General features: G+C 49.7%; 1 protein-coding gene across 4 annotated transcripts; it reads right to left on the minus strand.

Moving 5' to 3' along the window:
• Positions 1–4,552: 4,552 nt before the first annotated feature.
• Ndrg2 (NDRG family member 2) lies at positions 4,553–13,162 on the minus strand. Of its 4 annotated transcripts, none has more exons than XM_021203912.2 (16): positions 13,061–13,162; positions 10,687–10,767; positions 10,309–10,350; positions 9,893–9,998; positions 9,546–9,666; positions 9,305–9,367; positions 8,119–8,179; positions 7,817–7,903; positions 7,579–7,635; positions 7,312–7,415; positions 6,823–6,867; positions 6,485–6,536; positions 6,188–6,235; positions 5,929–5,964; positions 5,751–5,802; positions 4,553–5,570 (listed from the first exon to the last, which is right to left on the minus strand). In XM_021203912.2, the coding sequence occupies exons 2-16, from the start codon at positions 10,759–10,761 to the stop codon at positions 5,404–5,406; spliced, it is 1,116 nt and encodes a 371-aa protein (XP_021059571.1). In that variant the 5' UTR covers positions 10,762–10,767; positions 13,061–13,162; the 3' UTR covers positions 4,553–5,403. The 4 variants fall into 4 exon arrangements, with proteins under 4 accessions (XP_021059571.1, XP_021059566.1, XP_029397387.1 ...); XM_021203907.2 differs by lacking the exon at positions 13,061–13,162 and adding an exon at positions 12,462–12,621; XM_029541527.1 differs by lacking the exon at positions 10,309–10,350.
• Positions 13,163–13,238: the final 76 nt, after the last annotated feature.

Below are 13,238 nucleotides of genomic sequence, written 5' to 3' on the forward strand. Positions count from 1 at the left end.
CGTAACAAGATCTGACTCCCTCTTCTGGAGTGTCTGAAGTCAGCTACAGTGTACTTAAAAATATAATAAATAAATAAATCTTAAAAAAAAAAAAAGTTCACGGAAACTTAGTCTCCTGGAACTATGGCATCCTGTAAAACGAATGCTCCAAATCTGTCCTTGTTTTAGTCAGGTGTATGGATCCGTGTGCTTTCCCTCAATATTGTTTTATTATAAATGCCTCTAAGGATTGATTTTGACATATAGCTAAGTTAGATTAGTCTCCACCAGTGTTCCAATGTCCTAGGCAGTCCTTGAGCCGACCCCAGGCTTGGAATTCAGTGAGAATGTTACCTATTCAGTAACATTCAGATTTACCTCTAGTATTGTAAGAGACAGTGATAGAAATCAGGCATTACAATCCACTAGAATAGAGCTAGTAATCTCAGGGCTAGTCTACATAGTATACTTAGAACAATAGCTGAGTCACTCCCATACACAGGAATTTACTATGGCGTAGGGGGAAGGTGGACTATACAATAGATTAGAATTGGAACTATGGCAAGGGCATGAAGCCCTCGCCCCTGACTTCTAAGATTAATCTGACCTTAAGTGGGGCTGCTTTTGATCCCCATTGTTAACATTGATTTTATTCCAGTTGGTTCCTGTTAGTTTTTAGTACACATTCCTCTGTTTTGTTGTAAAAGTAATTTTGCATCAGATAACTTCAATGTACCTTGGATGGCCTTAATGTATCACTTAACTTCTTTGTTTTCTGTAATATATAAGACTGATGCTCACTTTGACAAATTACATTCAGATACAACACTTCTTTGTGTCTGTTTGTCACTTTTTCGCCGACTCCCTGCCCACCTGTACTGGGACACTGATTTCTCCCGAGGATTGAGGGGGGATCTGACTGAGGCCAGTCCGCAGCATTGTCTGAAGTAGCCCTTCTGGACCTTTCCTGCCTCTGCCTTAAGGCTGAGGGACTGATGTGATGTGGTTTGGTGTCTATGTTGCAGTCACAAGAAAAGTTTGTGAGAAATGCAAGAGAAACTAGAGTTCAGAGAATTTACTGGAGCGGACAGAACAGTTCTTCCAGCGGAGATCAACATTTGACAGCTCCTTGCTTAGTGTGAGTGAGGAATTGGGTTTGATCTCCAGGACCAAAGAGTGGGTTGAGTTAAAGCCTCAGACTCACTCTGCTGGGGTAACCTGCGACTCTCGGTCCTTCCCTGAAGAAGTTGTGGAGTATCTTGCCTCCCTCACAACATTTTTGGTTATAAAGAACAGTGCTAGAGCCTAGAGAGCTGGGTGTGTGCATAGCCACCCTCGGCAACCTGAGGAGATGCCCACTGCACTAGCAAAGAGGAAGCAAAAATAGATTATGCCTCAAGGGCAATCTGTGGGGATGCTTACAAATTCCTGGCCTATATAAAAGAGGGTTTGGGGTTTGGGTTGGGTTTGGTTTGGGGTTTTGGGGTGGGTTTTTTTGTTTGGTTGGTTGGTTGTTTTTTATTTTGTTTTGGTTTTAGTTTTGGTTTCTGGTTCTGTGTTCTTGTGACTCTACCTGGTTCTATCAGGGTGTACCCTATATTTTCTATGAATTCAACATTATGAGGGAGAGTTAAATTGCTCTGGGCACCTTATATCCTTGCTGAACCCTGAGCCTCGGGTCAGAAACCATTCCTCTTTTCAGGTTACTCCTGACTTATCTTTCAATAGTGTTGTTTCCACTCCAACCTTTCTTCTGACCGTGGTTTTAGTTCTGCCTACTGTAAGGTCACTGTTCTGTTGGTACAATCATATATTGTTTAAAGACAAGGATATGTTCTGAGAAACATATATTCGGTAATGGTTTTTGTCATTGAGCAAACATTGGAGAATGTGCTACACAACTCAAAAAACCTTTGGTGTCTGTAAGAGAATACTGTGGGGCTGTTGTCACATATGTGACATATATGTTGGGCTGGCCAAAATGTCATTATGAAGCTCATAAGAGCTTCAAACTGAAACGGTAAGGCCCTTTTTCACTCTGTTCTGATTTCTTGTTCTCTAGAGCTGTCTCTTACCTCACCTGCCCCTAATGTCTGGAAGACACTCACATTCCTTAGGAAAAAACAAGATTCAAAGCAGGTCTTGGTTTCAGGACTGCCTTATGTTCTACTATAAAGAACAATAGAGCTGTAAGACTGGGAGCTGACCACAGGGGGGCACTGTGTCTCCACAGGTGAACTAGACTATGTAGGTCCAAAAACTAGGGTCAACCAGGGACAGCAAATGTCCTTCCCCAAGTTCCTGCAAAACACCTCTTCACCTGCCTGAGATTCTGGAGCAGAAACACCTATAGTTGTATGCACATACATGTACTCTTAAATGAAATGTGAAAATTACTCTGCTAACAGTACAACCTTCGTAGGTAGATACCAAGCAATGATCTGTCTTCCCTTCCATGATACACAGCAGCAGCGATACCAGTAAAGGCTGGTTGAGGTCTTAGGTCTTCACTTTTTCCTTACATTGGGCTAAATGACCCTAGTGATTGCATGCTTTGCATTTCTTCCCTGTGGCATTTCAGCAATCTTTGCTGTCTGACCCAACACCCACCCAGCAGCTAACTCTAACCCACTAACGCCCTCTTCTGACACTGGCCTACAACATGGACATAGGGTTAGGGGTAAGGCTCAGCAGTAGAGCACTCGCCTAGCATGCACAAGGTCCTGAGTTCAATCCCCAGCACAAGAAAGAAAAAGAAAATGACTCAGCATCAAGGACATAGCTTGGCACACTACCATGTTGGAATGTGAGCACTTGATGCCCAGGGGCCCAGTCTTCCACTCACTGCCATTGAAGAAATGATACAATTGGGATTTCCATAAAGCAAACTTTAATGATCGCAAGTACTATTCTATCTACATAATCCTTAAAGTGCTTTCTCCTTCATACTCTGTGTGTCTCTGTGTATGTGTGTGTGTGTGAGTGTGTGTGCGTTCACAGTGTACTCCTAAGTGTTTATATCTTTACACCTACATGGTTGAAGGCAGAAGTAGGCTTTGGATTGATTCCTCCATCAGTCTCCGCCTAATTTTTTGAGACTGGGTGTCGTCCAGCACAACCCTCTAAATCAAACAGCCACCATTGTCACGCCTGCTTGTAAAAGATCAGCACAGCTAGGCCTGTTGACACGTAGGAAGGAAGCAGGGACACAGGATCCTCACCTGAGAACTCAACCCTTTGTGCCCTAATTCCACAAGGCCTTGGAGTCTCCGGGAGGAGCTACAATATACAGCCCAGGGTACACTAGAAGGGAGTGCCACCTGAACCTCAAATGGGGGAAGTCACCACCTAGGCTGGGTACAGACCTTCCAGGGTGCCTGCCTTAAAGTTACCCATAATCTCTGTGAAAGCTTAATGAACTCAGTGGCTCCCCAGGGTGAACTCTGATAGAGCTGAGCTTTGCTATTATTGGGGCCTCACGAGGAGACATACAATGCCTTGTTCCACACCCTCAGGAAGAATGTTCTCTCAACACCAGGTCCCAACTGAAAGTGGTGTCCACTGATGGGCTAGGCTGGCCCGCTAGTGAGCCCCCAGGTCCTCCTGTCTCTGCCTTCCAGCCATGGGATTGTAAGTGCACAGCCAAACCCAGATTTTTTTCAGTGTGTGCTAAGGATCAGAACACAGGTGATCATGGTGGCACAAGGACTGCACATGCTGAGCCATCTCCCCAGCCCCTCCTTTTGCCTCAAGAGTCCAAGAAGGAACCTGCAACAGCTATAAGACATCTGAATCCCCATGGTTGTTACTTATAATTGGTTAACAGCCTCTTACAGAACCATAGTTTTGTGCTCCCAGATCCCCTGGAATCCATCAGTGGGTAAAAATCCTAAAAAGAAGTCTCTTTTACTGTGACCTTCTTGAATCACAAATAGGATGAACTTATAAGCAGCATGTGCCCTGTAGTAAGTAGCATTCTGCATCCAAGTTTTCTCTCTTAATGAATGATCCATCTAAAATGTACTCTAGGTGACTCAAAGGCAATGTGGAGGCTCACAACCACCCTTAAAGAGATCTGACGCCCTCTTCTGAAGGGTCTGAAGACAGTTACAGTGTACTTACATATAATAAATAAATACATTGTAGCTGTCTTTAGACACCAGAAGAGGGCGTCAGATTCCATTACCATGTGGTTTCTGGGAACTGAACTCAGGACCGCTGGAAGAGCAGTCAGTGCTCTTAATCACTGAGCTATCTCTCCAGCCCCTCAGTCAGTTTTCTTAAAGGGCATGACATTGATGACATCTCTGAAATCCTATAGTCTTTCTCAATGACCCACTACTCTTGTAATCTTTAATTACTCTTGTAATCTTCTAAGATCTACAAGAGCTCCTCTTTCCCAAGCTTAAAAATGCTATTAATAAAAAGAACGACACCACTTTCTTGGCCCCCGTGGTCACACTCTGTGCAGCTTTTATACCCCCACAAGCCATCCCAGGTGCTTTCAGAGGAGCGAGGAAAGGTAAGCAAGGGGCAGGGAACAGGTGCATTCAGACCCGGATTAACAATGCTGTTCAGTTTCCTCTATAGTTTATTGTCACAGCAGACGTTGTGTGAGACAGGAGGTCACGCTCTACACGTAACAGTATGGTCAGAGCCCGAGGTTGCTCTTCCCACCCTGATGCCAAGCCCCAAGCAGTCGGACCTAAGCTCTCTCCCCTAGTCCCACTTTAGGTGCACACTGACAGCTATCCAAGTGAGTGCAGCCAAAGGACCCGGGCCCCCCCCCTACCGCCCCAGCTTCAACGTGTTTACCACTGTTCTTCACCATCTCCCATCCTTCCTTTTTACATGCTGGATATTTCTATCATGTTCAGGATCGCTGACCCACCAGCAAACCTTCTCCTGATACACATTCATTTGGGACCATTGCCTTCAGAGAGGCCTGACACATCAAGGCAAAGCCACTGTCAGCTTTGGGGAAGGAACTCCCCATCTTTCACCACCAACCCTACACACACACACACACACACACACACACACACACACACTCCTACCCTTGCAAATATGGGCTAAAGAGGGGATGTGATGGAGGCCCCGTGTCAGCTAGAACAGCTCATTGTTCCTCATCTATAGAACCTAGGTCAGGAAGGGAACATACAAGCCTTCTAAACACCAAAAATGGGAGAGGGGGTAATTTAGGGGGCCCGGATCTCTAAGGGATATTAGGACACCTCACCTAGGAGCTAGAGGATATCACAGGTTAAAGGTCAAGGTTAGGGTAGCAATTAAAGATCAAGGTCATCTCCCTGCACACTCTGCCCATTGTCCTTGCTTACTCTGGCCCAGTGCCCTGATAACACCTCTTAAGTTAGTGCTGCAGGAGGTGAGGGCTGGGAGCCACACCAAGGCAATGAGGGTGATTCAACAGGAGACTTCCATGGTGTGCCCTGGGGGTCCAGAAGGAAGAGTCCCAGACTCGCTACTCTGCGACAGGGTGCGGGATCGGGACCGACTGCCATCGATGGATGCTGCGCTAGTCAGAGATGCCGTGCGAGACCGAGATAGGCGAGTCATGCAGGAAGAGGCCACTGTAGACACACAATGATAAGCAAGCCATCAGAGATGAGTGGGGCCTAGGTGAAGACAAGAGCTGCGGCCAGAGAATCAGCGAGCTTGCCTTGTAGGACGGTGAGTCCAAGAATTAGCCTAAAACAGGTCTGGCCTCACAGTGGGAAGCCCTTCTTAATACCCTCTGTCCCAATACTCACTGTAGCCCATGCCTTGCAGGAAGTACTTGAAAGCCTCTGTCAGCTTGCCTGGCTGTGGGCACATTACAAGGAAAGAGGAGAGAGAGAGATGGTTGGATATCATGAAAGTCACAGCAATGGCAAAGGGCACTGCTCAACGGGTCCCATTTCCTCATCCCAAGATCGGCAGCGTACTCACCTGAGTCAGCTGTGGCTGACCTCCAGAGTCGGCCATCTGCTCAGGAAGGAAACACCCAAGAAAGAAGGATACATGGAGATATCAGACAATCCATGCTGCAGGAAAGGGGCTCTCTTCTCCCAGGTCCCTCACTCAGCCCCATTGTTCTTCTCTCCCTTGACCCATAATGAACCCACAGGGCTTAGACGCTGGAATTTAGAGTATGTATGTTCCTGGACTAGGGGGCGGGAAGCAAGTGAGGCTTAGGAGGCCCGCTAACCTTGAGGAACGAGGTCTGTGTGGGGTCCAGCTTTGAGTTACATTCCACCTGGAATAAGTAGGAGACTGAATGAATCAGGTCACCCTCTCCACAGCCCTCCAAGAGACTCTGATCTTTTCCCTTTCTTCAGTCCCTACCCAATTACATCTTAACCCAAGTCAAATTCCCAAGGCCCTAGAGTTGCTCCTCCTGCCCCAGAGTTTTCAAGTTTGCAGCTTGGCAAGGTCCACAGCTTGGGTGGACCCAGTGTCGACAAGATCCCAACATTCCCTCACTACCCCGAAAGCCACCACTGACCACAGCATCTTCATGAGGTGCTTGGTCTCCAACCACCAGCATCACAGGGCACCTAAGGGCACAGGGTCAGGGAGAAGACAGTGAGCCTTGTACTCTCTCACCCACACTTCCCAGAAAAGTATGGAAACAAGTGTCTGCCTTCAAGGAGGAGGAACCAGTTGCCTTTCTCCTGCTGACCTCAGCAGGAGGATCTGAGAGGGAAGCCCCAAAGGGAGACAACTGCTTACGCAGAATGGAATAAAGGAGAGTGGTAACTTCCCCACAAAGGTTAAGGGATGTTGGTACCAAGGGGCAGGGCAGAGACAGGACAAAGCCACATGCATCTACCAACGTCTTACTTGAGGGTCGTCTCACCACCTCGCTCAAAGTTCAGGTCTCGGCGGCTGCAGGGGGTTCGAAGAGAAGTTGTTTTTGACAGGCATTGCGGTCTACCTAGATAAGCTACCTCCTCCACAGGAAGCTATCTCCCTTATTTATAGTCAGCAGCTATTGGTGATTAAGAGAAAATACCAAAGGCTGGGGTTACAACTTGGTGGTTGACTACCTGCTTAGTGAGCATCTGTAAGGTACCAGGTTTGATCGCCAAAACATTTAAAAAGGGAGGAGGGGACACCATAAAAATGTCAGGCACTGTTCAAAAGCATACCACCTGTAATCACCTGTGCCCTAGATCTCTGGTCAGAGGCAGCTAAGGGACAGGAAGGGCCCAAGAATGAGAGATGCCCTTACTCCTGTCCCGAAGCTGAGGAGCACACCCTGCCTGCGGTGCACACTGCTCACGACCCTCTCTCCGCCTCCGGTTCTCCACATGCACACAACTCACTCACTTGTTGTAGCTGTTCCAGTACAGTTCAATGTTCTCCAGGTTGGGCGCATGCTGGATGGTACTTCTGTACTTTTGTACTAATTCAGAATTTCCAGAAAGCTCTTCCTAAAGCACAGAAGAGATGAATCAGGGTTGGAAAGAGGAGCCGGCAATGACGGGGAACTATCTAACACTTCAGATCCTGTGCCAACTAAGGAAGTCACCCCAAAGCATTCAACTCCCCACTGGTCACCTCGACTTCTCCCGCCTCCCACAACCATTTATTTACCTGGCTGAAAAGATGTCCAAGGATCATGTCCGGAATGGAAGACGTAAGGCCGGTTAACTATGAGGACAGGAGAACAAGTTCGGGATATTGTGGAGAAAGAGACCCAGGGGAAACAACCCAACTTCATTTTTGTGCCCTACTATGCCCTCTCTGAAGGTCCAAATCTATTCAGTTACACTGGTAGTGTCATCCAAGGAGAGTCCCCACCCTAGATGTCAGCACACCAGGCCCAGCAAACCTTGTGGGCTGCCCAGTCCATCCAACCCTTGGCATTGGGATCAATGTTGATGAGAACAAGTCCTTCAACTGTGTCCGGGTGATTCAGCTAAGGGATGACAGGAAGATCAGAAATGGCCACGCCTTTGTCCCCGCTTCCCTGAGCCCCACCTATCCCCCCAGATTTCTATATGGCCTACTCTCTACCCCGCTCCCTATCTGCTTCCAGAATCCCGGAATGGCAAGAATGTGGACCATTCCTGCAATATTCTGTCTAACGTGGGGGGCCCGCCGTCCCCTAATCTAGCAGTTTTTGCTCCTTACAGCATATCGTGACAGAATGTAGGCTCCGGCTCCAACACCAACTCCAATTATTGTAGAGAAACTGTAAAAAAGTAAATGTGTGTGTCACAGGCTCTAGTGGCCAAAAAGTTGTCACAGCCCAATCTCTTCAAACTCGTCATCGTTCCTGAGGTCACAGCCACAGAAGAGGACAACAAAGGGCTTTCCTTTGGGGATGTAAAAAAGGCACCAAGAATGCCTGATACTTGGTGTAGATGCCTGATGTCTATCCTCAGCTATCTCTTGGAGAACTGGTGTCTTGAAAAGACATCTCTTCCTACACACAGACTTTATCAATTCTCGACCCTCTGAAACGAGTTTAACTTGTTCTACACAGGAACTGGAATGATGGACCTTAAAGTGACGTGTGAAACAGGTGTGCTGTTAGTCATTTGGGAGAATGGAGGAGGCAGGAAAGGACAAAAACCAGAGTTGCTAAGAGCCATGGTGCCCAGGAAAAGCTAAACCCAGAAAAGATCCCAGGAACCAGGGGCTGGCAAGATGGCTCAGCAGTCAAGAGCTCCTGCTTCTTTTGCAGAGGACCCAGGTGGGGTTCCCAGCACCTATTTGATGGCTCTCAGCCATCTATTATTCAAGTTCCAGAGGTTGCAGTGCCCCCTTCTGGCCCCTGTGGTCACCAGACATATGTGTGGTGCCCATCCATGCATGCAGCAAACACGCCCAGACATCAAATAAAACTGAGAAAGAGAAGACACCCAAGAATCAGCATTTCCCTCCGCAGGTCAGAGGCCCTTGTGTAGCTTATCTTCCTTCTCCCACTACCTCACACACCTGTCTCCTGGTGTACCAAATGTGATCACGGGAGACGGGAACGGGGACCAAGACAGGTCTATCTAGTTCCTCGGGGATGAGGTCACACGTACCTCCTCTTGCCTAACTTCCAAGACAGAGAAGCTTCCTCTAAGCCTGAGACAGGGCCGAGGACAAACCCTCTCCTTCTCTTTTCCCCCCATCAGTGGTAAGATCCCTCTGATCTTTCGTTCCAGCCAATAGTCCAAACCCTCTGCCCTCCCTAACAATCCAGGTGAAAATCCGTGGAAGGGGAAGCTAGACTGAGACCAAAAGCAGACCAGGAACCATGGTGACCATATTCTGAGGGCTTCCTTATGCTGAAAAGGAAAGTTTAAAGACTCCTGAAGCCTCTCACTTTAAGTACTGCAGGATGCAAGGAATCATGTCAGCAAGCTGGTCCAGAGACGGGTACTGATACCTGGAAAGGAGAAAAATACTAGTTACCAGTCTGTACTCATATACCTCTTCCCCAGAGAAACCTCTGCATCCACTGCCCGAGTCTTCTATGCCTCCTGGTACACTGTGCACGTGTGCACTACCTTGCTCACACACACACACCAACACACACCCCTGCTGAGTAAGGAACTAATTCTTACCCCAGAGGAAACACAGGCGCCCCCTCTTCCATTCCAGGGGCATCCACATGAACTCGTACGAAGTTCTGTATGATTTCTTGCATATCCCCAAACCGAAACAGTGGCTGGAAGCAAGACTTATCTAAAGAGAACCCACATTCCCCACCCAACAACAAAATCAGGAGGAAAAAGCATCCTCGTGTCAGAACCCACCCTCTTACTCTGATGCCACCACACTCTCTGATGTGCCACCACTGGGCTCCCAGTCTGGCCATACTGACTATGCCTCCACCCCAAACACACACATTGGGTTTTCCCCTCCCATGTCTCTTCCCAGAAAAAGGCAAGAAAAGAAATGAAGGTCTTACAGTTGAGGCCTACATCATGGTAGGTGAATATCGCCGGGCGTTTGGGTTTGGGGGTGCCATACACAGTAAAAGTGACCGAGCCATAAGGTGTCTCCACTGAGTGAGTCTGTAAGAAAAGAACTTACCATCAGGGGAGAAATACACTGAAAGTTTTTCAAAGAGGGAAAGGCAAAAATAAATGAACCATCTGTTGAAAACAGGATTAATGGGTCTTTAGGGAAATATGACGGTGGAATTGGATCTGAGGGTAGGAAAATCATGAAAGAGCAGAGATTAAGGAATTCAAAGAGAAAAAAAAAAAGAAGGGAAGAGAGGATAAACGGAGAGGGGGGAGTGCAGAGGGCCAGACTGGGGCCCTCTCAATTGGGGGGCCGAAGAGCTTCTCCTCCCACCCTGGCACAGTCCCCCATGGTTACCTGTCCCTGGTCCAGGAGGATTCGGGCAGCTAACTCGGCCTCCTGGAGAGACACACACACAGACATACACACACACACACGGACAGAGACATACAGCAAATGGAGAGTCGGACACAAAGAGGTAGGTAAAGAAAGACCAACAGACACCAAATACAGAAAGAGGGACAAAAAACAAGACAGGAGAGGATGAAGGTTAGTGTAGTGACAAGACGAGGTCTGGTGGGCTCCCTTTTACAGTGTCTAGGCCGAGAGATGGGAGGAGATGGGTGGAGAGGGGTGTGCATTAGAATGAGAGCCACGGGCCTGGGGAGGTGGGGAGGCAAGGGGGGGATGTTCGGAGCATGGGACCGAGGCAGGGAAGTCAGAGTCTCTATAAACCTTGGCAGTCTCTGGCGTTTGTCCTGGCAACAGAGGCTTCTCCTCGGTGATCTGCACCTCCTGAAGCTCTGCCATGGTGGCCTGGCAGGATACAAAAACAGTACACCAGTCAGGCAGTGGTGGCGCACACCTTGGATCCCAGTACCAAGGAGGCAGTGGCAGGCGGATCTCTTGAGTTCGAGGCCAGCCTGGTCTACAGAGAGAGTTCCAGGACAGCCAGGACTACACAGAGAAACCCTGTCTCGAAAACAACAAAACAATAAGCCCGGGAGGGAGGCAGCTTAGCCTCTGTACTCTCAGTCCAACGCAATGCAAGGTGCAGAGCGACACCAGAGCTGAAAACTCCAAGACACACAGAGAGCTTTTCTGGCTCCCCCGCCCCACATCCAGGGAAATATCAAACAGGACAGCACATTTCTTCAGACCACCAGCTCCACGGCTGCCCCTCAACTCCAACAGTCTCACCTTGACACCTCACAATGCTCCTCCCTCTCCGCCCCTGGAGGAAGACACCAAGGGTGGGGAAGCAATGTGGCTCCAGTTTCTTAAGCTATATTTAGGGGACGCCCCACACTCCCTGTGGTAGCTCACTGGGCTAGGGTAGTAAGAGTTCACAACTGACCATGACCTTCAACTATAGCCCCAATGTCAGCATCTTGAGGGGCTAAAAAGGCAATGACCATGGGCAAGCACTCAACAGAGAAACCTAGATATCCAAGCCAACCAACGTCTCCCCCTCTCTCCCAAGTACACAAATGAGCTTCCACCAACACTGGTGGATCTAGAGAGCGGCAGAGCACCTGTGCAGACTTCGAAGAAAAAAAAAAGAAGAAAAGAAAAGAAAGAAAGCCAGCAGCATGGGGTGGGTGGGGTCAATTTGCTGAGCTCCTATTGGTTGGATCTGGTGAGAGTGGAGGTCAGGGTTCTTAGTCCTGACTCTAGGGTCTGAGAAAACACAGAAACAAGGTGAATGACATGGGAGACGGACCTGGGTCTTTTAGGGACATAAGGCTATAGCCAAGACCCAGGATTCCAGGGTCACTAACCCTTTCTAATCTCCCCTGAGTCCAGAGAACGCGTCCTCTCTAGGTTCCAATCAATACAAGCTGGAGGGGCCTGCGGGGCAAAACAAGCAGGTCCAGGCTGGGTAGTGTATGAAGAGAACGGAGAGCTGACATGGCGATAGAGCATGACTGTGTCAAAACCTCTGGGTCCTACCCTACTGCCACTACTAGGTGACCTTGTCCAGTTAGTTACTACTCGGTTTTGACGGTTCTCAGTTGATATGTAGGTAGTACAGCAGGACCTTTTCCTTCACCGTTTAAAAACAAACAAGCTTCAACCCTTCATCTCTCCCCTCCACCCAGTCTAATTGTAGGTCGGGTGGAGAAAGGACAGGGGGGATAGAGCGGCCCTGTAACCTCCGCACTTCCCCGGACTACCAGCCATGTGCCAGCCGGGAAAAAATGGTTAGGACTTGACTGGCCGCTCCCAGAACACGAAACCTGACCCAATGAGTTCCTCGCTGCCGGTCCTCGTCCGGACCAGCACCCTCTCACGGCGGGCACGTAGCTCCCAGGACCCTGTACATCGTCTCAAGAGCGCCCCAAACACGCCCTGCACTTTGCAGTGCCTCTGCCTTTGTGCGCAGCAGCGGAGAGCCTCGTTTAGCCAGCCCCTTTCCCCCGAACTACAACCCGGGAACCAGAACCACGATGCCCACCCTCCGGGCCCGCGCCTTCCTACCCCAGGGGCGCGTTTGCCCCTCCCCCTACCTGCTGCAGCCGCCGCGGTCGCTGCCACCTTCACTTGCCTTTGACTTAGGTCCGCCCTAGCTCTATCTCCCCACAGACCCGCCCTGGGTCCGCCCCCGGGTCATCTCCCTGCAGATCCGCCCCGACCCCCATAAACACGCCCCGTAACTCGCCTAGGCTACCAGGGGAGGGGCGAGAGGGTGCGGCTTGGGAGCACACAGAGGTGATGCTCATAGGCTCTCCAAGTGCTCCCCATAAACCCTAAGCCGTGTGAAGTGGGGTGCGCGTGGGGATCCCTTAAGCTCCCAAATGGTCCACACGCCCACATCAACGGCGCCCCTACTGTGACCTGGCTCTGCCAGGCTCACTTTTGGCTCTCTTCCTAGCCCCCCAGATAGAGTGGCAGGGACGGATAAAGTGGGGAGACCAACCCAAGGTGCCCACGTCCCACGATTTCAGCTCCGCCCGCCCGGAAGCAGAGAGCTAGATCAAGGAAGGGGGAGGTGGGCGAGGGCCACCGCTCAGACCGGGTCTCGGGGCAGGTATGGGTAGTGGTGCCAGCGTGTCTGGAGACGGGGCGTCGAGGGCTCAGGAATTCCGAACAATTGGGGTGCTGGTACCTCCTCAGCCGAGTCCCGCCGCTTGCTCTCCGGCTGCTCCGTGAGAAGTTGGACAACAAGCAGGGAGTTGGGGGGAGGCGGGAAATGCTGGGGGCCGCTATAAATAGAGGATGAACGAAGGAGGGGAAAGATGATGGCCAACAGCGACTCCTGGGTCAAGGCCCCAACGGGGGGGGGC

The sequence above is a fragment of the Mus pahari genome, chromosome 8 (genome assembly GCF_900095145.1).
Source record: "Mus pahari chromosome 8, PAHARI_EIJ_v1.1, whole genome shotgun sequence".
Lineage (NCBI taxonomy): Eukaryota > Metazoa > Chordata > Mammalia > Rodentia > Muridae > Mus > Mus pahari.

Coding starts and splice junctions, on each gene's coding strand:
- Ndrg2 (XM_021203912.2), bottom strand. CDS start 10,761: ATGGCAGAGCTTCAGGAGGTGCAGATCACCGAGGAGAAGCCTCTGTTG. Junction 7,636..7,816: donor TGGACTGGGCAGCCCACAAG/GTTTGCTGGGCC, acceptor CTGTCCTCATAG/TTAACCGGCCTTACGTCTTC. Junction 5,965..6,187: donor CACAGACCTCGTTCCTCAAG/GTTAGCGGGCCT, acceptor CTTCCTGAGCAG/ATGGCCGACTCTGGAGGTCA.